This window comes from Chiloscyllium punctatum, chromosome 26 (assembly GCF_047496795.1).
Source record: "Chiloscyllium punctatum isolate Juve2018m chromosome 26, sChiPun1.3, whole genome shotgun sequence".
Taxonomy (NCBI): Eukaryota; Metazoa; Chordata; class Chondrichthyes; order Orectolobiformes; family Hemiscylliidae; genus Chiloscyllium; species Chiloscyllium punctatum.
Genome location: NC_092764.1, coordinates 6,309,739 through 6,328,339, shown reverse-complemented (window position 1 = coordinate 6,328,339; position 18,601 = coordinate 6,309,739). Strand labels below are relative to the sequence as shown.

Below are 18,601 nucleotides of genomic sequence, written 5' to 3'. Positions count from 1 at the left end.
TGGGTGATACTGCTGGCCAGCAAATACCTATGGAATCATATCGTAGGATCAGTAAGCAACTTCAGGAGAGGAGCATGAAAAATGTATCAGGAAATGAAAAATACACCAGGTATCTGCGAAATAAGCTGCAATATTACTGTATGCTTTTACCATGTGCACTTTTAGAGTCTATGATGTCCAGAAATACATTTCTACTTGTAAGAGTACATTCATAAAATATATCGCATTGAGCTTTTCACGGATGCTTTGATCTATAGCTATAATCTGCAAGATATTCTGATTTTGTTTTTCAAAATTTGACTGCTTGACATCTCGTCATCTACTATATACACTACTAATAGAAAAATCCATGGGTTACAATCAAAGGCCTGACTTCGGAGCATACTAATTCTGCTTCAGTGTATAATTCTGTTTTTCATACCAAAGGCATTCTTGTTTTCAATAAATTACAACTGCTGAATTCTTTACTCTGAATTATGACTCCTGTTTTGCAGGGCAGAAGTAATTGCATCAAAGTAAAAGCCTGCTGAAACTTCACATGCAGTAAAGAGCTTTGGCTTTAGGCTTCAATTCATGTAAAGCCTTAGATTAGTAGAATGTCAAAAAAAGACATATCTACATTTATTGGCTAAGCTCACTGAGTACACAAGGGTAAAATAACACACTTCCTGGTTTTTTAAAGAGTTGAAACATTAAGGCTTATGGGAGATTACCAGATGCTGAAAAATGGCTTAAAATGTTCCATCAGGCAAACCTACTGGTTCAGACTTGACCAGAACTTTCTGCTGTCTGTATGTGCTGAATTTTGTTTAGTGTAGCAACCCTTTTGAGTACTGAATTTTCTCAAGAAAATTCAAATGGTTTTGAAGTTTTACATTTTTAAAACAAAGAAACAATTTTTAAATGTGCAAATATTAATTTACGTGCATGTTTGATATTCTACAACAAACTTGGACCGAGTTTAGCAGCAATGTGACACGAGTTCTTTAAATCTACAATAATCTGGAAATTGCATTGTGATACTACACAAGAAGTGGCATCAAATCTTTTATTTGTTTATTTTTAGACCTTTACTCAGATAATTATATATATAACTTTATAAAGTAGGCAAAAATGTCCATTACCATGTTTTTAGCTTCAGAACAGTGTTCTGATCCCCACTGATTAAAATACTGGGCACATTAGTTCCCAGAGTGAAACCTAGCTTGACAGACCACGAGTTTTATTTTTCTTTTTGTTTACCATAGAGGTCAATCACTGAAAGTACTTACAAGAGGTTTCCAATGTACTTTTAACAAAAGACCATTAAAGTTTATTACACGAAAGAAAAATGCAAATAATAATATACTGGACAAGAACTACTGGAGCAATCCAAATATAAATATCAAAAAGAAAGATTAATTCCTTTGATCTCAGCAATATCCGTACAGGCACTCAAACCTCAGTCAATAGTCATCCCTATCTCCATACTAACGTTTCTTGCTCACTTGGCACATTTTTCGCAAATTGCTAACATTCATTCCATGCTATCTTCTTCAGATAATTCCCCTGACACTCTTAAAACAAGCTATAACTCTGCTCACTTATTACCAAACATGGGTCTACCAAACTCACGTCTTCAACAGCCTTCTGGACATCTTCCTCTCTGATATTCCCAGAGCCCTCTGTTCCTGGAGCTTTCTTGTCATTGGTTTCTAAATAACTCAGGACTTCAACCCGAACCTGACTACTTGAAGACTGTTATTAATAGCACTTTTACTGTTATGGACCTCTTCTCTCTACATGAAATTTTCCACACAGCCCCAACCCCTGCCTGATGCTCTTTTTGGGGGTAAATAATTCAAGACAGGACAACAAACACCTTACCAATTATCCCCCAGGTGCCTGCAGTTCATTTCATTTAAGTTACATAACTACTTGTAAATGCTGTTTTTACTCAATATTCAAAATTATTTTCTGATATCTTCATCGAACTGAAAACTAAAATCCATTTTTCCTCCACTTTAAAACTTAACTTCTCAAATACTAATGTTATTAAATACATTACAACAGAGTAGATAAATTGCTTAAAGGATAAAATTCTATCCTTCAAGGAATCATTAAATAGCTGTGATTAAACCAGTATAATATACTAAACAATAAAACATACTGTAAAATACAATCTCACTATTTTTCATCCATATTCTCAATTTCTCCCACTTGCCAATGATAGAAGATATTTTAAATGGATAGAAGTCCACTTATTTGTATTTTCTCCACAACATGGCAGTCAACAGTGCTGCTGAAAGTTAATCTTTGATACTTCTCAGGTTCTTGTGGGCTTGGAAATTCAGCATTAATATTGTAGATAGGAATCTGATCACAAGCTCTGCACTTGTGGAAGAATTATGAGGTAAAATAGAAGTTCACAACCAAACTTTTCCAAGTCAAATTCTTACAATCTCAGCTAAGCTGGCAAGAGAAAAATATGTAGCAAAGACCAGATATTTCTAAATAGCAAAATCATAAACATCAGAATACACATCAAAAACTGGACAGAAATATCATGGAGTAAGTCATTGGAATAGATGTGATGTAATCCATATTTTCCCAGGTCTCTAAAAGCTCTACCAGAGCAGAGGCGTACTCTCCTAGCATTGCTAGGAGCTGTTGCGTCAATAATGATTGGTTTGGCACCAGAAGTGATCCTCCTCAGGTCATAGTGTAGCCAAGAAACATTGAACCATGATCTCCATTTTGCACATGCAATTTCCAATTGAAGAAAACAATGGCAAGGGCAAGGGGGGAATTCCCCATGAATGCAGTTATTTTCAGATCCTCTTGGCCAAGGAAGGGGTGCTGGAGGACTGGAGGACAGATAATATAGTACCATTATTTAAGAAGGGTGATAGGGATAAATCATGAAACTACAGGCCAATAAGACTATCACGTTGTAGGGAAACTATTGGAAAACATTCTGAGGGACTGAATTAATCTCCGCCTGGAAAATGTTAAAAAATCACACAACACTAGTTACCCGATGAGAAAGAGCAGCACTCTGAAAGCTAGTACTTCAAAATAAACCTGTTGGACTATAACCTGGTGTCGTGTGATTTTTGACTTTGTCCACCCCGCTCCAACACTGACACCTCCACATCATGCCCACTTGGAAAAACAAGGGATAAGCAAGGATAGTCAGAATGGCTTTGTAAAGGGAAACCATGTCTCACAAATTACATTGAATTTGTCGAGGGAAGCCTTAGACAATATAGACTGGCTGGTCAGATCGACAGAACAGTGGCAAATAGGATTTAAAATTGTAAAGTCAGAGGTGATGCATTTTGGGAGAACTAACAAAGCAAGGGAGTCTTGAGCGGTAGAATCCGAGGAAGTAGAGAGGATCAGAGGGATTTTGGTCTGTATGTCTATAGATCCTTGAAGCAGCAGGACAGGTAGATATAGTAGTTAAGAAAGAATGTAGGAAATTTGCCTTTATTTGTCAAGGTACTGAATACAACAGCAAGGAGATTTGATGGAGTTGTTTATAACATTAATTAAGCCACAGCTGGAGTACTGTGTGTAGTTCTGATCATCACACAGTAGGAAGGATGTGACTGCAATAAAGAAAGCATAGGAGAGATTGGCCAACATGTTATATGGGCTAGAGCAATTTCTGTCTCTTATTTACAGCATCTGCAGTTCTTTCGATTTTTATCTATGTTGTTGATGCTGTATTGAAAAGTTTGTGCTGTGTCAACATAGGTTCCAATGTTAGCCTGTTTCTCTTTGCATTGTGTTGCAGGCATTGCTCCCCGACAATCCCCAAATCTCAATGCAACAGTTAGGATGTACAGATACTTATTTGAATGCAGTCTATAGCTATTCTTAAGGTTGATAAACTGATTGCTTACTTTTGTCAGTCATAGAACTGTAACAGGTTAATAACTTCTTTAATTCCTTTTTGTACCTATCTTCACATTCTTGAATCACTTTGTGTCGATCACATTTATTGGGACACGACTGAAGAATTTTACAGAAATTTCTACTATTCAGCGATGCTGCTACTGTTGAACAACCTATTAAATATTAAACAAGATAGATGAGAAGTTTCAACAAGAAATATTTGGCACTAGGCTTATTTTACTTATCACAGTTTTGAAAATGTTAATTTATTGAGTTCAGGCCACTGAAAGCTGAAATGTTTGTGTCCCAGTTCCCTTGACAGTTAAGCAGGTAAAATCAGAATCAATTTATTAGTTTTCTAAACAGGATCCAGTTAGTAATGTCAGTGATACTGCTAAGAATATCAGCTGGGTTGGAAACGTAATATCTTTAGACTCAAAAGTCCATGCCACCTGTGTTTAACTCTGTGCCCATATGTGGGTTTTGAAATATATTGCATTTAAGACACAAAATAATTAACAACATGCATGGTTTCTAATATTAACAATGACCTTTGTTGATGAGAATGGACTAACTTTACTTATGAAGGTTGGCCATTTAAATAAGGCACCAGTGTACCAGATGCCACTATACAATACTCCATTGGATTTGGGGAAGATGGAGATGGGCAAAGAATAATTATTGATGAATAACAGCGACAAAGGACTTCATAGAATTTTTAACGTGCTCTTTCAGTGGCTGACCAACCTGCTGGGTTGTCCGACAGACACTTTTCAATTTTGTCCCCATTACGTGAGAGGCTCAGATTTTGTGCTACAGTTTGATTCTGTGGCTAATAATCATTAGCTGGGATCTCTCTCAAGTGTAATTCTTCATATGTATATCCAGGAGTAAGGTTCAGGTTATTCAGTAATCCTGGGGCTTCATTTAATGGCCACATGTACGTATACACACAAACACACACACAATTTCTAAAAGGGTTTACTGCACAGTAACAAGACCTTGAAATCCAAACTGTTTTTACATCTTTAGCCCAGAGATGTTACGGCTATTTGCAGTATCCAAATTATGATCTCTACCGTAACTGGTTTTCTAAAAGGAATTTAACGAAACTGGATAAATTTTTCAAATGCATGAAAAGTGGACTCAATCAATCAGAAATATAGCTGGAGAGTAATTATTCCAAATGCTTTCACAACACGCTATATGATTAATTGAACATGAAATAGCATGTGGTTAAAAGGGCATTTGGCATGCTTGCCTTCATTGCTCAGACCTTTGAATATAGGAGTTGGGGCTTTACTATGAAGTTACAGGACATTGGAGAGGCCTCTTCTGCAGTACTGTCTGGTTCCGATCGCCTTGTTATAGGTAGGACAGTATTCAGCTGGAGAGGTTTCAGAAGAAATTTACCTGGATGTACTGGGAATGGAGGGTTTGAGCTGTAAGGCAAGGCTGGGTAGACTGGGAATTTTTCCACTGGAGTGTAGGAAGTTGAGGGGCAACCTTATAAAGGTTTATAAAATCATGAGGGGTACAGAGAAGAATGGCAGATGTCTTTTCCCTTGGGTGGGGGCTTTCAAGACTTGGGGCATATTTTTAAGGTGAGAGGAGAAAGATTTTAAAAAGACATGAGGGGCAAATGTTTTACATAGACAGTGGTTCATGTGTGAGATGAAGTTCCAAAGAAAATGGTGGATACAGGTACAATTACAATGTTTAAAAGGCATTTGGATAGATACATGAACAAGAAATATTTGGAGGGATATTGGCAAAGCTCAGGCAGGTCGAACCAACTTAGCTTATGTTCAATTGGCTAGTTCTTCCTGAATCCCATGTGATCTAACATTACCAGTCTACCATGCAGAGCCTTGTTGAAGGCTTATGTTTGGCATAGACTGGTTGGATCAATGGGTCTGTTTCTGTACCGTATGACTCTGTGATTCTAAGAGTTGGAAAAATGCTGCAAATCTGATAGCATTTGTGGAAAGCGAAACAAAGTTAACATTTCAAAGCCGATATGGAATTGAAGGAGTTTGGAAAATTATGGCTTTCATGATATTGAATTCAGGGAGGATGAATAAGTGGAGAGGATGCCCAGAATAAAAAATAAAGCCAGTACTAATGGTAGCAGAAGAGGGAAATAAATAGTAATGTCTTGAAAAGACTCCAAATTACAGAACAGGAGGTGCTGGAGGTCTTAAAACACATAAAGGTAGAAAATTTAGGGGACCTGATCAAGTGTATCCTGGGACAATGTGGGAAACTAGGAAAGAAATTGTGGGGTCCCTAGCAAAGTTACTTGCATCATCGACAGCCATGGGTGAGATGCTGGAAGACTGGAGGTGGCTAATGTTATGCCATTATTGAAGAAAGTCTGCAAGGAAAAGACAGATTGGTAAGTCTGATGTCAGTGATGGATATGTTGTTGGAGGGGATCATAAGAGACAGGATCGATAAGCATTTGGAAAGGCAATGATTGATTAGGGATGGCCAGTGTGGCTTTATGCTTTATGTCTCACAAACTTGATTTGAGTTTTTTGAAGAGGTGACCAAGAATATAGATGAAGGCAGATTGGTAGACATTGTCTACATGACTTTAGTAAGGCCTTCAACAAGGTTCAGCATGGTAGACTGGTTAGTAATGTTAGATTCAGGAAGAGCTAGCCAATTGGATACAAAATTGTGGGCGGCACGGTGGCACAGTGGTTAGCACTGCTGCCTCACAGCGCCAGAGACCTGGGTTCAATTCCCGCCTCAGGCGACTGACTGTGTGGAGTTTGCACATTCTCCCCGTGTCTGCGTGGGTTTCCTCCGGGTGCTCCGGTTTCCTCCCACAATCCAAAAGATGTGCAGGTCAGGTGAATTGGCCATGCTAAATTGCCCGTAGTGTTAGGTAAGGGGTAGATGTAGGGGTATGGGTGGGTTGCGCTTCGGTGGGGCGGTGTGGACTTGTTGGGCCGAAGGGCCTGTTTCCACACTGTAAGTAATCTAATCTAATCTAAAAAAAAATTGGCTTGACATTAGGAGACAGAGGGTGGTATAGAAACTTGTTGCTCAGACTGGGGGCCTGTGACCACACTGATGTGCCACAAGGACTGGTGCTGGGTCCACTGTTGTTCATAATTTATTTAAACAATTTGGATGAGAATATAGGAGCAATGGTTAATAAGTTTGTGGATGACACCAAAATTGGTGGTATAGTGAACAGTGAGAAAAGTTATCGAAGAATACAACAGGATCATGATCAACTGGGCTAGTCAGCCAAGGAATGACAGATGGAATTTAATTTAGATAAATGTGAAGTATTGCATTTTGTTAAGTCAAACCAGGGCAGGACTTACACAGTTAGTGATAGTGTCCTGGGGAGTGTTGGAGTGCTATTGAACAGAGAGAGCGAGGGGTGTAGGTACATAGTTCCTTGAAAGTGACGTCACAGACAGAGATTGGTGAAGAAGGCATTTGGCACACTTGCCTTCATTGATCAGAGCACTGAGTACAAGAGTTAGGACATCAGGTTATGGCTGTACAAGACATTGGTATGGCCACATTTGGAGTACTGTGTACAATTCTGATCACCTTGCTATAGGAAGCATGTTATTAAAACGGAAAGGGTTCAAAAAGATTTTCCAGGATGTTACTGAGACTGGAGGCTTTGAATTGTAAGGAGTGGCTGGATAGGCTGGAACATTCTTCACTGGAGTGTAGGAGACGAGGGGTGACATTAAAGAAGTTTATAAAATCATGGAGTGCAAAGATACGGAATAGCCAAAGTCCGTTCCTCAGGATAGGAGAGTCCTAAATGAAAGGGCATAGGTTTAAGATGAGAGTGGAAAGATTTAAAAAGGACCTGAGGAGCAACGTTTTTACAGTGGGTGGTGCATGTATGGAATGAGCTGCCAAAGGAAGTGGTAGAGATGAGTACAATTACAACATTTAAAAGACATTTGGACAGGTATATTTGGATAGTAAAGATTCAAAAGGATATAGGCCTAACACAGGCAAATGGGACTAGTTCAGTTTAGGAAACCTGGTCAGCATGCATCAGTTGGGTCAAAGAGCCTGTTACTGTGTTGCACGACTCTATAAATAGATGCAAAATAGATGTCAGAGTCATAGTCATATTGCATGGAAACGACACTTCGGCCAAGCTCAACCAGACATCCCCATCTGACCCTGTCCCATTTGCTAGCATCTGGCCTATATCCTTCTAAGCCCTTCCTATTCATATAACAATCCAGATGCCTTTTAAATGTTGTAATTGTACCAGCCTCCACCACTTCCTCTGGCAGCTCATTCCATACATGCACCACAGTCTGTGTGAAAAAGTTCCTCCTTTTTTAAATCTTTCCCTTCTCATCTTAAACCTATGCCCTCTAGTTTTGGACTCCCTCACCCTAGGAAAAAGACCTTAGTTGTTCACCCTATTAATGCCCATAATGATTTTATAAATCTTTATTAAGGTAATCACTCAGCTTCGGATGCTCTAGGGAAAAAAGTCACAGCCTTTTTAGCCTCTCCCTATAACTCAAACCCTCCAGTCCTGGCAACTTTCTTGTAAATCTCTTCTGCATCCTCTCACGTTTAATAACAACCCTTGATCAATAAATATTAGAAAACCCGTTGACTTTGCTGATAGCAAATCTATGTCAACAAAACACAGTGGAACTTGTCTGGAATTTTAGGACAAAATGCACATAGTTGAATTCACTGTTGAATCCTGAAGTCTGTAAAGTGCCTGAGTGGAAAACAAGATGCTGTTCCTCTAGCTTGCATTTGGCTTCACTGGAACACTGCAGCAGCTCAGGTCAGAAATGTTAGCTTAAAAGCAAGAAACTAATTGAATCTTTTATTTTTATAGCTCCAGCATTCATTATTATTTTCTCTATGTTTACAAGGGATAGCTTACAATTCAGATCTATTACCTATTAGTCTTAGGGTTGGACGGGAGAACTGTAATCTCCTCAGTGCATGGGCATGTACAAATGTGGAAGTACACACAAACGTGGTGACAGAATGATGGTAGAAGTGATGGATTGAGTGAAAGTTGATAGGCTGGGTATGCTTAGACTGGATGAGTCACCAGGCTGTGGGAATAGAACAGAGGAATGGGACTGACTGAATTGGTCTCCAGAGCACAGCATGGACTCCTCTGGCTGAATAGCCCCATCTGTTCTGTAATGACTATAAGCTGCCTGTTGGCCAGATATTTCACAAATGCTAACTTAAGAAACCTGACTTCATTTCTTTTATGTGTACATAAGCTATCCTAGAAGACAACTCAATTTCCATTAACCAGATTACAAAATAAAATGAATAATGGCTGAGAAAAATAACTTAAGACACAGCATGTACAAGAAAAGGTAAAAATAAAACGTAACAGTTAAAGGACATACCTGAGCATCGGAAATCTTGGCCTGCAGTAAGTGATGGTGCAGGACTGGTAAGAGTGCTAGTGATTTCAATATTAATTAAATCTGAACACAGATTAAGTGAATCTGTAAAAAGGATGTCAATAAGATATTGAACATAATTAATTCTGTATTTTACTCATTATTATAAAAGTGATGCTTTTCTTTTGACCTAACTGACAGGATTCACAATCAATCATCAAATGCTCTGCATTTATATTTCTGTATCAGGAGGCAAGCAAGAGCATAAGAGTTGCCTGGGTTATTTTCTCTTACTCTTTCTATCAAGAACCATCCTTATGGTTAACCCAGTGGAACTGTCTAAGATCATGAAATTGGAATCTTAGCTGGGGTTAAAATAATAAATAGCCAAACCATACAGACGAATCTGGGTCCCAAGTCATTGATGGATTAATCAATTGCAGCTAAGGTGTGACTGAAGCACCAACAAATGACTGCAAGTGCCCTGAGGTAACAGAAAGCCAAATCACAGAGTTCCACAGTTGGCATCACCTAATCAGTAACACAAATCTCCAGATTTCTAACAAACCTCAGTCTGTTTTTCTCTTGTACGCTGCAAGAATACCAAACATCTTTTGTTTCCTCATTGAGATGAACTAACTCAGCTCAGCAGTTAAACCTGGAACGTGCACTCTCTGGTGCAATTTAATGGGATGTATTTTCCAGTGTGCATTTATAAATAGTTTGAAGTATAAATCTGCCTATACCTTCAATTTTACCATACACAATGGATTGTTAACACATTTCTAGGTCCCACACCAGGTCCTACATGAATAGGAGAGTTCCAATGGATCAGCAAAGTAATAAGAAAATGTTTACTGAGTCCTCTACAAGCAGGATGGTTTTCATCTAAACCAGAGGGGTACCAATATCCTGGGTGGGAAATTCGCTAAAGCTATTAAGGTGGATTTAAACTAATACAGCAGGGGGATGGAAACCAAAATTGTAGGACAGGTACAGAAGAAGATGAGAGTAGGGAGTTCTAAAATCAAGTATCTGATACTGGCAAGCGAGAACCTGGATTGAAGTGTGTGTACTTCAACGCGAGGAGCATCCGAAATAAAGTGGGTGAACTGGCAGCGCGGGTTGGTACCTGGGACTTCGATGTTGTGGCCATTACGGAGACATGGACAGAGCAGGGACAGGAATGGCTGTTGCAGGTTCCGGGATTCAGATGTTTCAGTAAGAACAGAGAAGATGGTAAAAGAGGGGGAGGTATGGCATTGTTGATCAGGGACAATATTACGGTTGTAGAAAGGATATTTGGGGACTCGTTAACTGAGATAGTATGGGCTGAGGTTAGAAACAGGAAAGGAGAAGTCATCCTGTTGGGAGTTTTCTATAGGCCTCCGAATAGTCCCAGAATTGTAGAGGAAAGGATAGCAAAGATGATTCTCGATAGGAGTGAGAGGCAGGGTAGTTGTCATGGGGGACTTCAACTATCCAAATATTGACTGGGAACGCTATAGTACGTGTATTATAGATGGGTCAGTTTTTGTCCAGTGTGTGCAGGAGGGCTTCCTGAACAGTATGTAGGCAGGCCAACAAGGGGCAAAGCCACTTTAGATTTAGTACTGGGTAACGAGCCTGGCCAGGTGTTAGACTTGGAAATAGGTGAGCACTTTGGAGACAGTGATCACAATTCTGTCAGGTTTACTTTAGTGATGGAAAAGGATAGGTGTACTCCACCGAGCAAGAGTTACAGCTGGGGGAAGGGAAATTACGATGCAATTCAGAAAGATTTAGGAAGCGTCGAATGGGGAAGGAAACTGCAGGGATGAGCACATTAAAAATGTGGAGCTTATTCAAGGAAAAGCTCCTGCGTGTCCTAGATAAGTCAGGTAGGGAGGAAGATATAGAACGTGTGAGCTGTGGTTTACTAAGGAAGTGGAAGTGGTAAGTCCCCTGGGCTGGATGGGATCTATCCTAGGATCCTCTGAAGAAGGGCTCACGCCCGAAACGTCGATTCTCATGCTCCTTGGATGCTGCCTCACCTGCTGCGCTTTTCCAGCAACCCATTTTCAGCTAAGGAAGTGGAATCCCTGGTCAAGAAGAAGAAGAAGGCTTATGTTAGGACAAAATGTGAAAACTCAGTTAGGGTGCTTGAGGGTTACAAGGAAGTCAGGAAAGACCTAAAAAGAGAGCTCAGAAGAGCCAGGAGGAGACATGAGAAGTTGTTGGCAGATAGGATCAGGGTTAACCCTAAGGCTTTCCATAGGCATGTCAGGAATAAAAGAATGACGAGAGTTAAATTAGGGCCAATCAAGGATAATAGTGGGAAGTTGTGTGTGGAGTCAGAGGAGATAGGGGAAGCACTAAATAAATATTTTTCGACAGTGTTCATTATAGAAAATGAAAATGTTGGCGAGGGAGATACAGAGATACTTGCATCTAGACTAGAAGAGATTGAGGTTCACAAGGAAGAGGTATTAGAAATATTGCAGAGTGTGAAAATCGACAAGTCCCCTGGGCCGGATGGGATCTATCCTAGGATCCTCTGGGAAGCAAGGCAAGAGATTGCTGAGCCTTTGGCATTGATCTTCAAATCATCATTATCTACAGGAATAGTGCCTGAGGACTGAAGGATAGCAAATGTGGTTCCCCTGTTCAAAAAGGGTAGTAGAGACAACCCTGATAATTACAGACTAGTGAGTCTCACTTCAGTTGTTGGTAAAGTGTTGGAAAAGGTTATAAGAGATAGGATTTATGACCATCTAGAAAAGAATAATCTGATCAGGGACAGTCAGCACAGTTTTGTGAAGGGTAGGTCGTGCCTAATGAATCTTATTGACTTTTTTGACAAAGTGACCAAACAGGTAGATGAGAGTAAACCGGTTGATGTGGTGTATATGGATTTCAGCAAGGCGTTCGATAAGGTTCCCCACAGTAGGCTATTATATAAAATGCGGACGAATGGGATTGTGGGAGACATAGCAGTTTGGATCAGTAATTGGATTGCTGAAAGAAAACAGAGGGTTGTAGTTGATGGATTATGTTCATCTTGGTGTCCAGTTACTAGCTGTGTACCGCAAGGGTCGGTGTTGGATCCACTGCTGTTCGTCATTTTTATAAATGACCTGGATGAGGGCTTAGAAGAGTGGGTTAGTAAATTTGCGGACGACACTAAGGTCAGTGAGTTGTGGATAGTGACGAAGGTTGTAATGTGAGGTAATACACTTTGGACAGAGTAATCGGAATGCAAAGTACTGGGCTAATAGTAAGATTCTTGGGAGTGCAGATGAGCAGAGAGATTTCGGTGTCCATTTACACAGATCCCTGAAAGTTGCCACCCAGATTGACAGGGTTGTTAAGAAGGCATACAGTGTTTTGGAGTATTGTTTACAGTTCTGGTCACCGCATTATAAGAATGAGGTGGAAGCTTTGGAAAGGGTACAGAGGAGATTTACTAGGATGTTGCCTGGAATGGAAGGAATCTCTTACGAGGAAAGGCTGAGGGCCTTGAGGCTGTTCTCGTTAGAGAGAAGAAGGTTGAGAGGTGACTTAATAGAGACATACAAGATAATCAGAGGGTTAGATAGAGTAGACAGGGAGAGCCTTTTTCCAAGTATGGGAACAGCAAACATGAGGGGACACAACTTTAAAGTGAGGGGAGATAGATATAAGACAGATGTCAGAGGTAGTTTCTTTACTCAGAGAGTAGTAAGGGTATGGAATGCTTTGCCTGCAACGGTAGTAGATTTGCCAAGTTTAAGTGCACTTAAGTCATCATTGGACAGGCATATGGACGTACATGGAATAGTGTAGGTGGGAAGGGCTTCAGATTAGTATGACAGGGCAGCGCAACATCGAGGGCCGAAGGGCCTGTACTGCACCGTAACGTTCTATTTTCTTTGTTCTATATTAAGTGAATATGTGGCAACTGAGGATGGGCTTGAAGTTAGTCAGTTCACTGGGAGCACATGCATGGCAGAGTAGACTGGCTGTCATAACTAACAAGAAAGCAAACAGACGCATTTCACTGTAAGCAGGTATTGGTTTTGTTAAAAATATTAAACACCCTTAGATGCAGTATTTTATATTATGAATATATCTCCCCTGTGTTTACCATGGAGAAAAACATGAAGACTTCAGAACTTGGGGAAGTTAATGATGATATCTTGGAGACAGTCCATATCACAGTACAGGAGGTGTTGACTGTATTAGAATGTACGAAGGTGGAAAAATCTCCTGGTCCTGACCAGATATATCCAAGAACACTGCAAGAGGCTAGACAAGAAATTGCAGGGCCCTGGCTGATATTTTTGCATCATTGTTTGCCATGGATGAGGTCCCGGAATACTGGAGGATAGCGAATGTTGTGCCATTATTCAAGAAGGATTGCAAAGAAAAGCCTGGGAACTACAGACCAGTAAGCGCAACATCTGTTACTTGAGAAGATTCTGAGGGATAGGATATACATGCATTTGGAAAGACAGGGTTTGTTTAGGAGTAGTCAGCATGGCCTTATGAGTGGGAGATCATGCCTCACAAGTTTGTTAGGGTTCTTTGATGAAGTGACCAGGAAGAGTGACGAGGGCAGGGCAGTAGACAGAGTCTCTCCGGATTTCAGTAAGGCCTTTGATAAGGTTCCACATGGTAGGCTGCTCTGGAAGGTTAGTTCGCATGGAATTCAGGGCAAGATAGCAAATTGGATACACAATTGGTTTGATGATAGGAAGCAGGGGGTAATCGTGGAAGGATGCTTGTTGGACTGGAGGCCTGTGAATAGTGGAGCACCTTAGGGGTCGGTGCTGGACCCATTATTGTTTGTTATCTACATCAATGGTTTGGATGAGAATGTACAAAGCATGATTAGTAAGTTTACAATGACACTAAAATAGGCAGTATTGTGTACAGTGAGAAAAGTTATCAGAGATTGCAGCAGGGGGAGAGTGGGCCAAGAAATGGCAAATGGAGTTTAATATAAATAAGTGTGAGGTCTTGCATTTGCAAAATCAAATCAAGGTAGGAGTTTCATGGTGAGTGGTAAGGCCTCAAGGAGTGTAGTGGAACAGAAGGATCTTGGAGTTCAGGTTCACAGTTCCCTGAAAGTGGAGTCACAGGGAGACAGCAAAGAAATAAATTGATAATCACAAACCTCCCGCGTCTAAATTATACTGTACCAATTTATTCCTGTAATAATATTTATGTCTGTATAATTATAAAGTATCATATTAAATGTATTACTATTTAGTTGGGGAGTGTATTTGAAATTGGTTCCTTCATCTAAAATAGCTTGATAATGACAGATAGGTAAAATAAACACCTTTGCAGGTCTGTATGCTTCTCTTTCTCCTATTTGGAGCAGGTCTTTTGAAGGTGTCATCTATGACTCTATAGCAAGAAAGAAACAAAAAATTAAACACAGTAATATTTAACATGGGTTGCAAAACCAAAATAGTAATATACACAGTCTTATAAAGGTAAAAAGAAATTTACTGGATTTGTTTATTAAATAATTTTCCTGCCTACTCCATTTTACTTCCTCTTGTCACATTATTGTCATACTTTTGTATCAACTTCCTCTCATATTCTGGATAATCCAAGATGGAGGACAGGAAAAAATTGTGGCTATAAGAGCTGCTCCTTTTTTTGAGGTATTTTCAGTGTTGGAGCTGATTTCCTCAAATTCCAGGAGCAATAATTACTGTTTCATAAGCTGTTGCACTGTTTTGGAACTTTGGGGAAAAAAGATCAAAACAACAGCACTTTAAAAAGGAGGAAGAGAGCAAAGGTAGGGACCACATGGTCAGTGTGTGAGAGAGATAGATAGAGAGAGAGAGAAAAACCAACCTACACTGATGTCTGACACAGCAGTGAACCTCGACGAAAGTGAGGACTGCAGGTAGAGTCAGAGAGTCATAGAGATGTACAGCATGGAAACAGACCCTTCGGTCCAACACGTCCATGCAAACCAGATATCCCAACCCAATCTAGTCCCACCTGCCAGCACCCAGCCCATATCCCTCCAAACCCTTCCTACTTATATACCCATCCAAATGCCTCTTAAATGTTGAAATTGTACCAGCCTCTGGCAGCTCATTCCATACATGTGCCACCCTCTATGTGAAAAAGTTGCCCCGTAGGTCTCTTTTATATCTTTCCCCTCTCACCCTAAACCTATGCCCTCTAGTTCTGGACTCCCCAACCCCAGGGAAATGACTTTGCCTATTTACCCTTTCCATGCCCCTCGTAATTTTGTAAACCACTATAAGGTCACCCCTCAGCCTCCAACCCTCCAGGGAAAACAGCCCCAGCCTGTTCAGCCTCTCCCGATAGCTCAAATCCTCCAACCCTGGCAACATACTTGTAAATTTTTTCCAAACTCTTTCAAGTTTCACAATATCTTTCCGATAGGAAGGAGACCAGAATTGCATGCAATATTCCAACAGTGGCCTTACCAATGTCCTGGATTAGTGGTGCTGGAAGAGCACAGCAGTTAAGGCAGCATCCAACGAGCAGCGAAATCAACGTTTCGGGCAAAAGCCCTTCATCAGGAATAAAGCTTTAGTCCTGATGAAGGGCTTTTGCCCGAAACGTTGATTTCGCTGCTCGTTGGATGCTGCCTGAACTGCTGTGCTCTTCCAGCACCACTAATCCAGTATTTGATTTTCAGCATCTGCAGTCATTGTTTTTACCTTACCAATGTCCTGTACAGCCGCAACATGACCTCCCAACTCCTGTACTCAATACTCTGACCAATAAAAGAAAGCATACCAAATGCCTTCTTCACACTATCATTTCCACTTTCAAGAAACTATGAACCTGCATTCCAAGGTCTCTTTGTTCAGCAACATTCCCTAGGACCTTACCATGAAATGTATAAGTCCCGCTAAGATTTGCTTTCCCAAAATGCAGCACCTCACATTTATCTCAATTAAACACCATCTGCCACTTCTCAGTCCATTGGCCCATCTGGTCAAGATCCTGTTGTAATCTGAGGTAACCTTCTTCGCTGTCCACTACACCTCCAATTTTGGTGTCATCTGCAAACTTACTAACTGCACCTTTTATGCTCGCATCCAAATCATTTGCTGGAGATCAGAGTCTAGATTAGACTGGTGCTGGAAAAGTATAGCAGGTCAGGCAGCATCCGAGGAGCAGAAAAATCGATGTTTCGGGCAAAAGCCCTTTACTCCTGATGAAGGGCCTTTGCCCTAAACGTCAATTTTCCTGCTCCTCGGATGATGCCTGACCTGCTGTGCTTTTCCAGCACCACTCTAATCTGGACAGCAGTGAATCTGTACAGCTAATGCCTTTGCTGTTTGAGTTCAAGTATTTCTGGACATCGGATTGTGTCTAAGAAAAATTAACAAACAGCGAAATTCACAGCTGACCTTGAAGGAACCTGTGTGGGAGATCTCACAGCACAGGAGCAGATAAGAGTATGGTATTTAAGTGTAACCTTGCTATTTTTTTTAGTAAAGTGGGTTCTTTTTGCTTATATGTTTTACTGAGATCTCTCTCTTAATTAACATTTGAAAATATAACACAAAGTTACTAAAATAGCCTGGAGCAGCGTTTTTCAGAGCACTAAGATTGTGCTATTTTCTGGGTCTATAGATTGTTAAAGTGCAAAGATTGCCCTAAGTAGAATGATGTCAGATGTGGGACATTAGGGAGAATTTCCAAGTTACTGATGATTATGTCTACAGTAAGTGTGTTTGGTTGCAAATCTTATCAAATAGCAATAATCGGTTGGCGCGGCAGTTAGAGGCAATGAGGAATTTATAGAAGGTAGGGAGTATGATCCATGGCAGTTATAGGAAGGATGAAAAACCACAGATACAGGCACTGATGGGTTACTGCCAGGAAAGGTAGGAGAGGAAGGCACGTAGTGCAGGAGTCTCCTGTGGCTATCCCCATCTCAAACTAGTATGCTGTGTTGGAAGATGTAGGGGGTGATGCACTCTCATGGGATTGTAGCATGAACAGCCGGTACCAAGACCGGCTCTAATGTAAGGAGAGTATGAGGGTATTGTGATTGGGGACTCTCTAGTCAGAGGCACAGACAGACCTTTCTGCAGCTGACAGCCAGAAATCAGAATGATGTGTTGCCTGTCTGGTGCCAGAATCAAGGTTATCTCGGGAGAGTGCAGAATATTCTCAAAGGGGAGTGAGCAGGAGGATGTTGTACACATTGGAATTAACTTCACAGGAAGGAAAAAGGATGAGATTCTGAAGGGCGAATATAGGAATTTAGGCAGAAATTTAAAAAGCAGGTCCTCAAGGTTAGTAATATCTGGATTACTCTCGTTACTATGAGTTAGTGAGGGTAGGAATAGGAGGCTAGAATAGATGAATGCGTGGCGGAGGATCTTGTGCAGGGAAGAAGGGTTCACACTTTTGGATCATTGAACCTCTTCTGGGGTAGAAATGACCTTTATAAAAAAGGATGGATTGCACTTGAATTGGAAGGGGAGTAATACACTTGTAGGGAGATTTGCTAAAGCTGCCTGGGACGATTTGAACTCGTAAGGTGGGTGGGGGTGGGGGGGAGGCGGGATAGTGAAGAAAAAGATCAGTCTGAGACTGGTACAGTTGGGAAAAAGATCAAGTCAAACAGTTAGGGCAGGTAGGAGTAAAACAGAGAATGAAGGAGGATTGATAAATTAAACTGCATTTATTTCAATGTTAAAGGCCTAACAGGGAAGGCAGATGAACTCAGGGTATGGTCAGGAACATGGGACTGGGATATCATAGCAATTACAGAGATGTGGCTCAGCAATGGACAGGATTGGCAGCTTAATGTTCCAGGATACAAATGCCATAGGAAAGATAGAAAGGGGAGGCAAGAGAGGAGGGGAAGTGGTGTTTTTGATAAGGGATAACATTTCAGCTGTCGTGAGGGATGATATTCCTGGGAATATGTCTGGGAAATTTGGGTGGAACTGAGAAATAAGAAAGGGATGATCACCTTACTGAGATTGTATGATTGACTCCCCAATAATCAGTAGGAAATTGAGAAACAAATTTGTACAATCTGTAAGAATTATCTATAAGAATAATAAGGTGGTATTAGTCGGGGATTTTAACTTTCCAAACATAGACCAGGACTGCCATTGTGTTAAGGGTTTAGATGGAGAGGAATTTGTTAAGCGCGTACAAGAAAATTTGTGTGTACAAGAGATCGAGTGAATTGTTTGAAGAGTATAAAGGCCGTAGGAGTATAGTTAAGTGGGAAATCAGGACGGCAAAACGGAGACATGAGATAGCTTTGGCAAATAGGGTTAAGGAGAATCCAAAGGGATTGTATAAATACATGAAGAACAAAGGATAACTAGGGA

The 18,601-nt window shown here is 40.6% G+C and overlaps 1 protein-coding gene across 1 annotated transcript in view; it reads right to left on the bottom strand.

Annotated features, from left to right (window-relative positions):
- terb1 (telomere repeat binding bouquet formation protein 1) overlaps positions 1-18,601 on the bottom strand; it is a 211,330-nt gene that overhangs the window by 68,471 nt on the left and 124,258 nt on the right. The window contains exons 16-19 of the mRNA XM_072547806.1: positions 14,581-14,648; positions 9,279-9,380; positions 3,891-4,055; positions 2,697-2,846 (exon numbers count right to left, since the gene is read on the bottom strand). Coding sequence (XP_072403907.1) covers positions 2,697-2,846; positions 3,891-4,055; positions 9,279-9,380; positions 14,581-14,648 — 485 coding nt within the window. The remainder of the gene's footprint in view (positions 1-2,696; positions 2,847-3,890; positions 4,056-9,278; positions 9,381-14,580; positions 14,649-18,601) is intronic.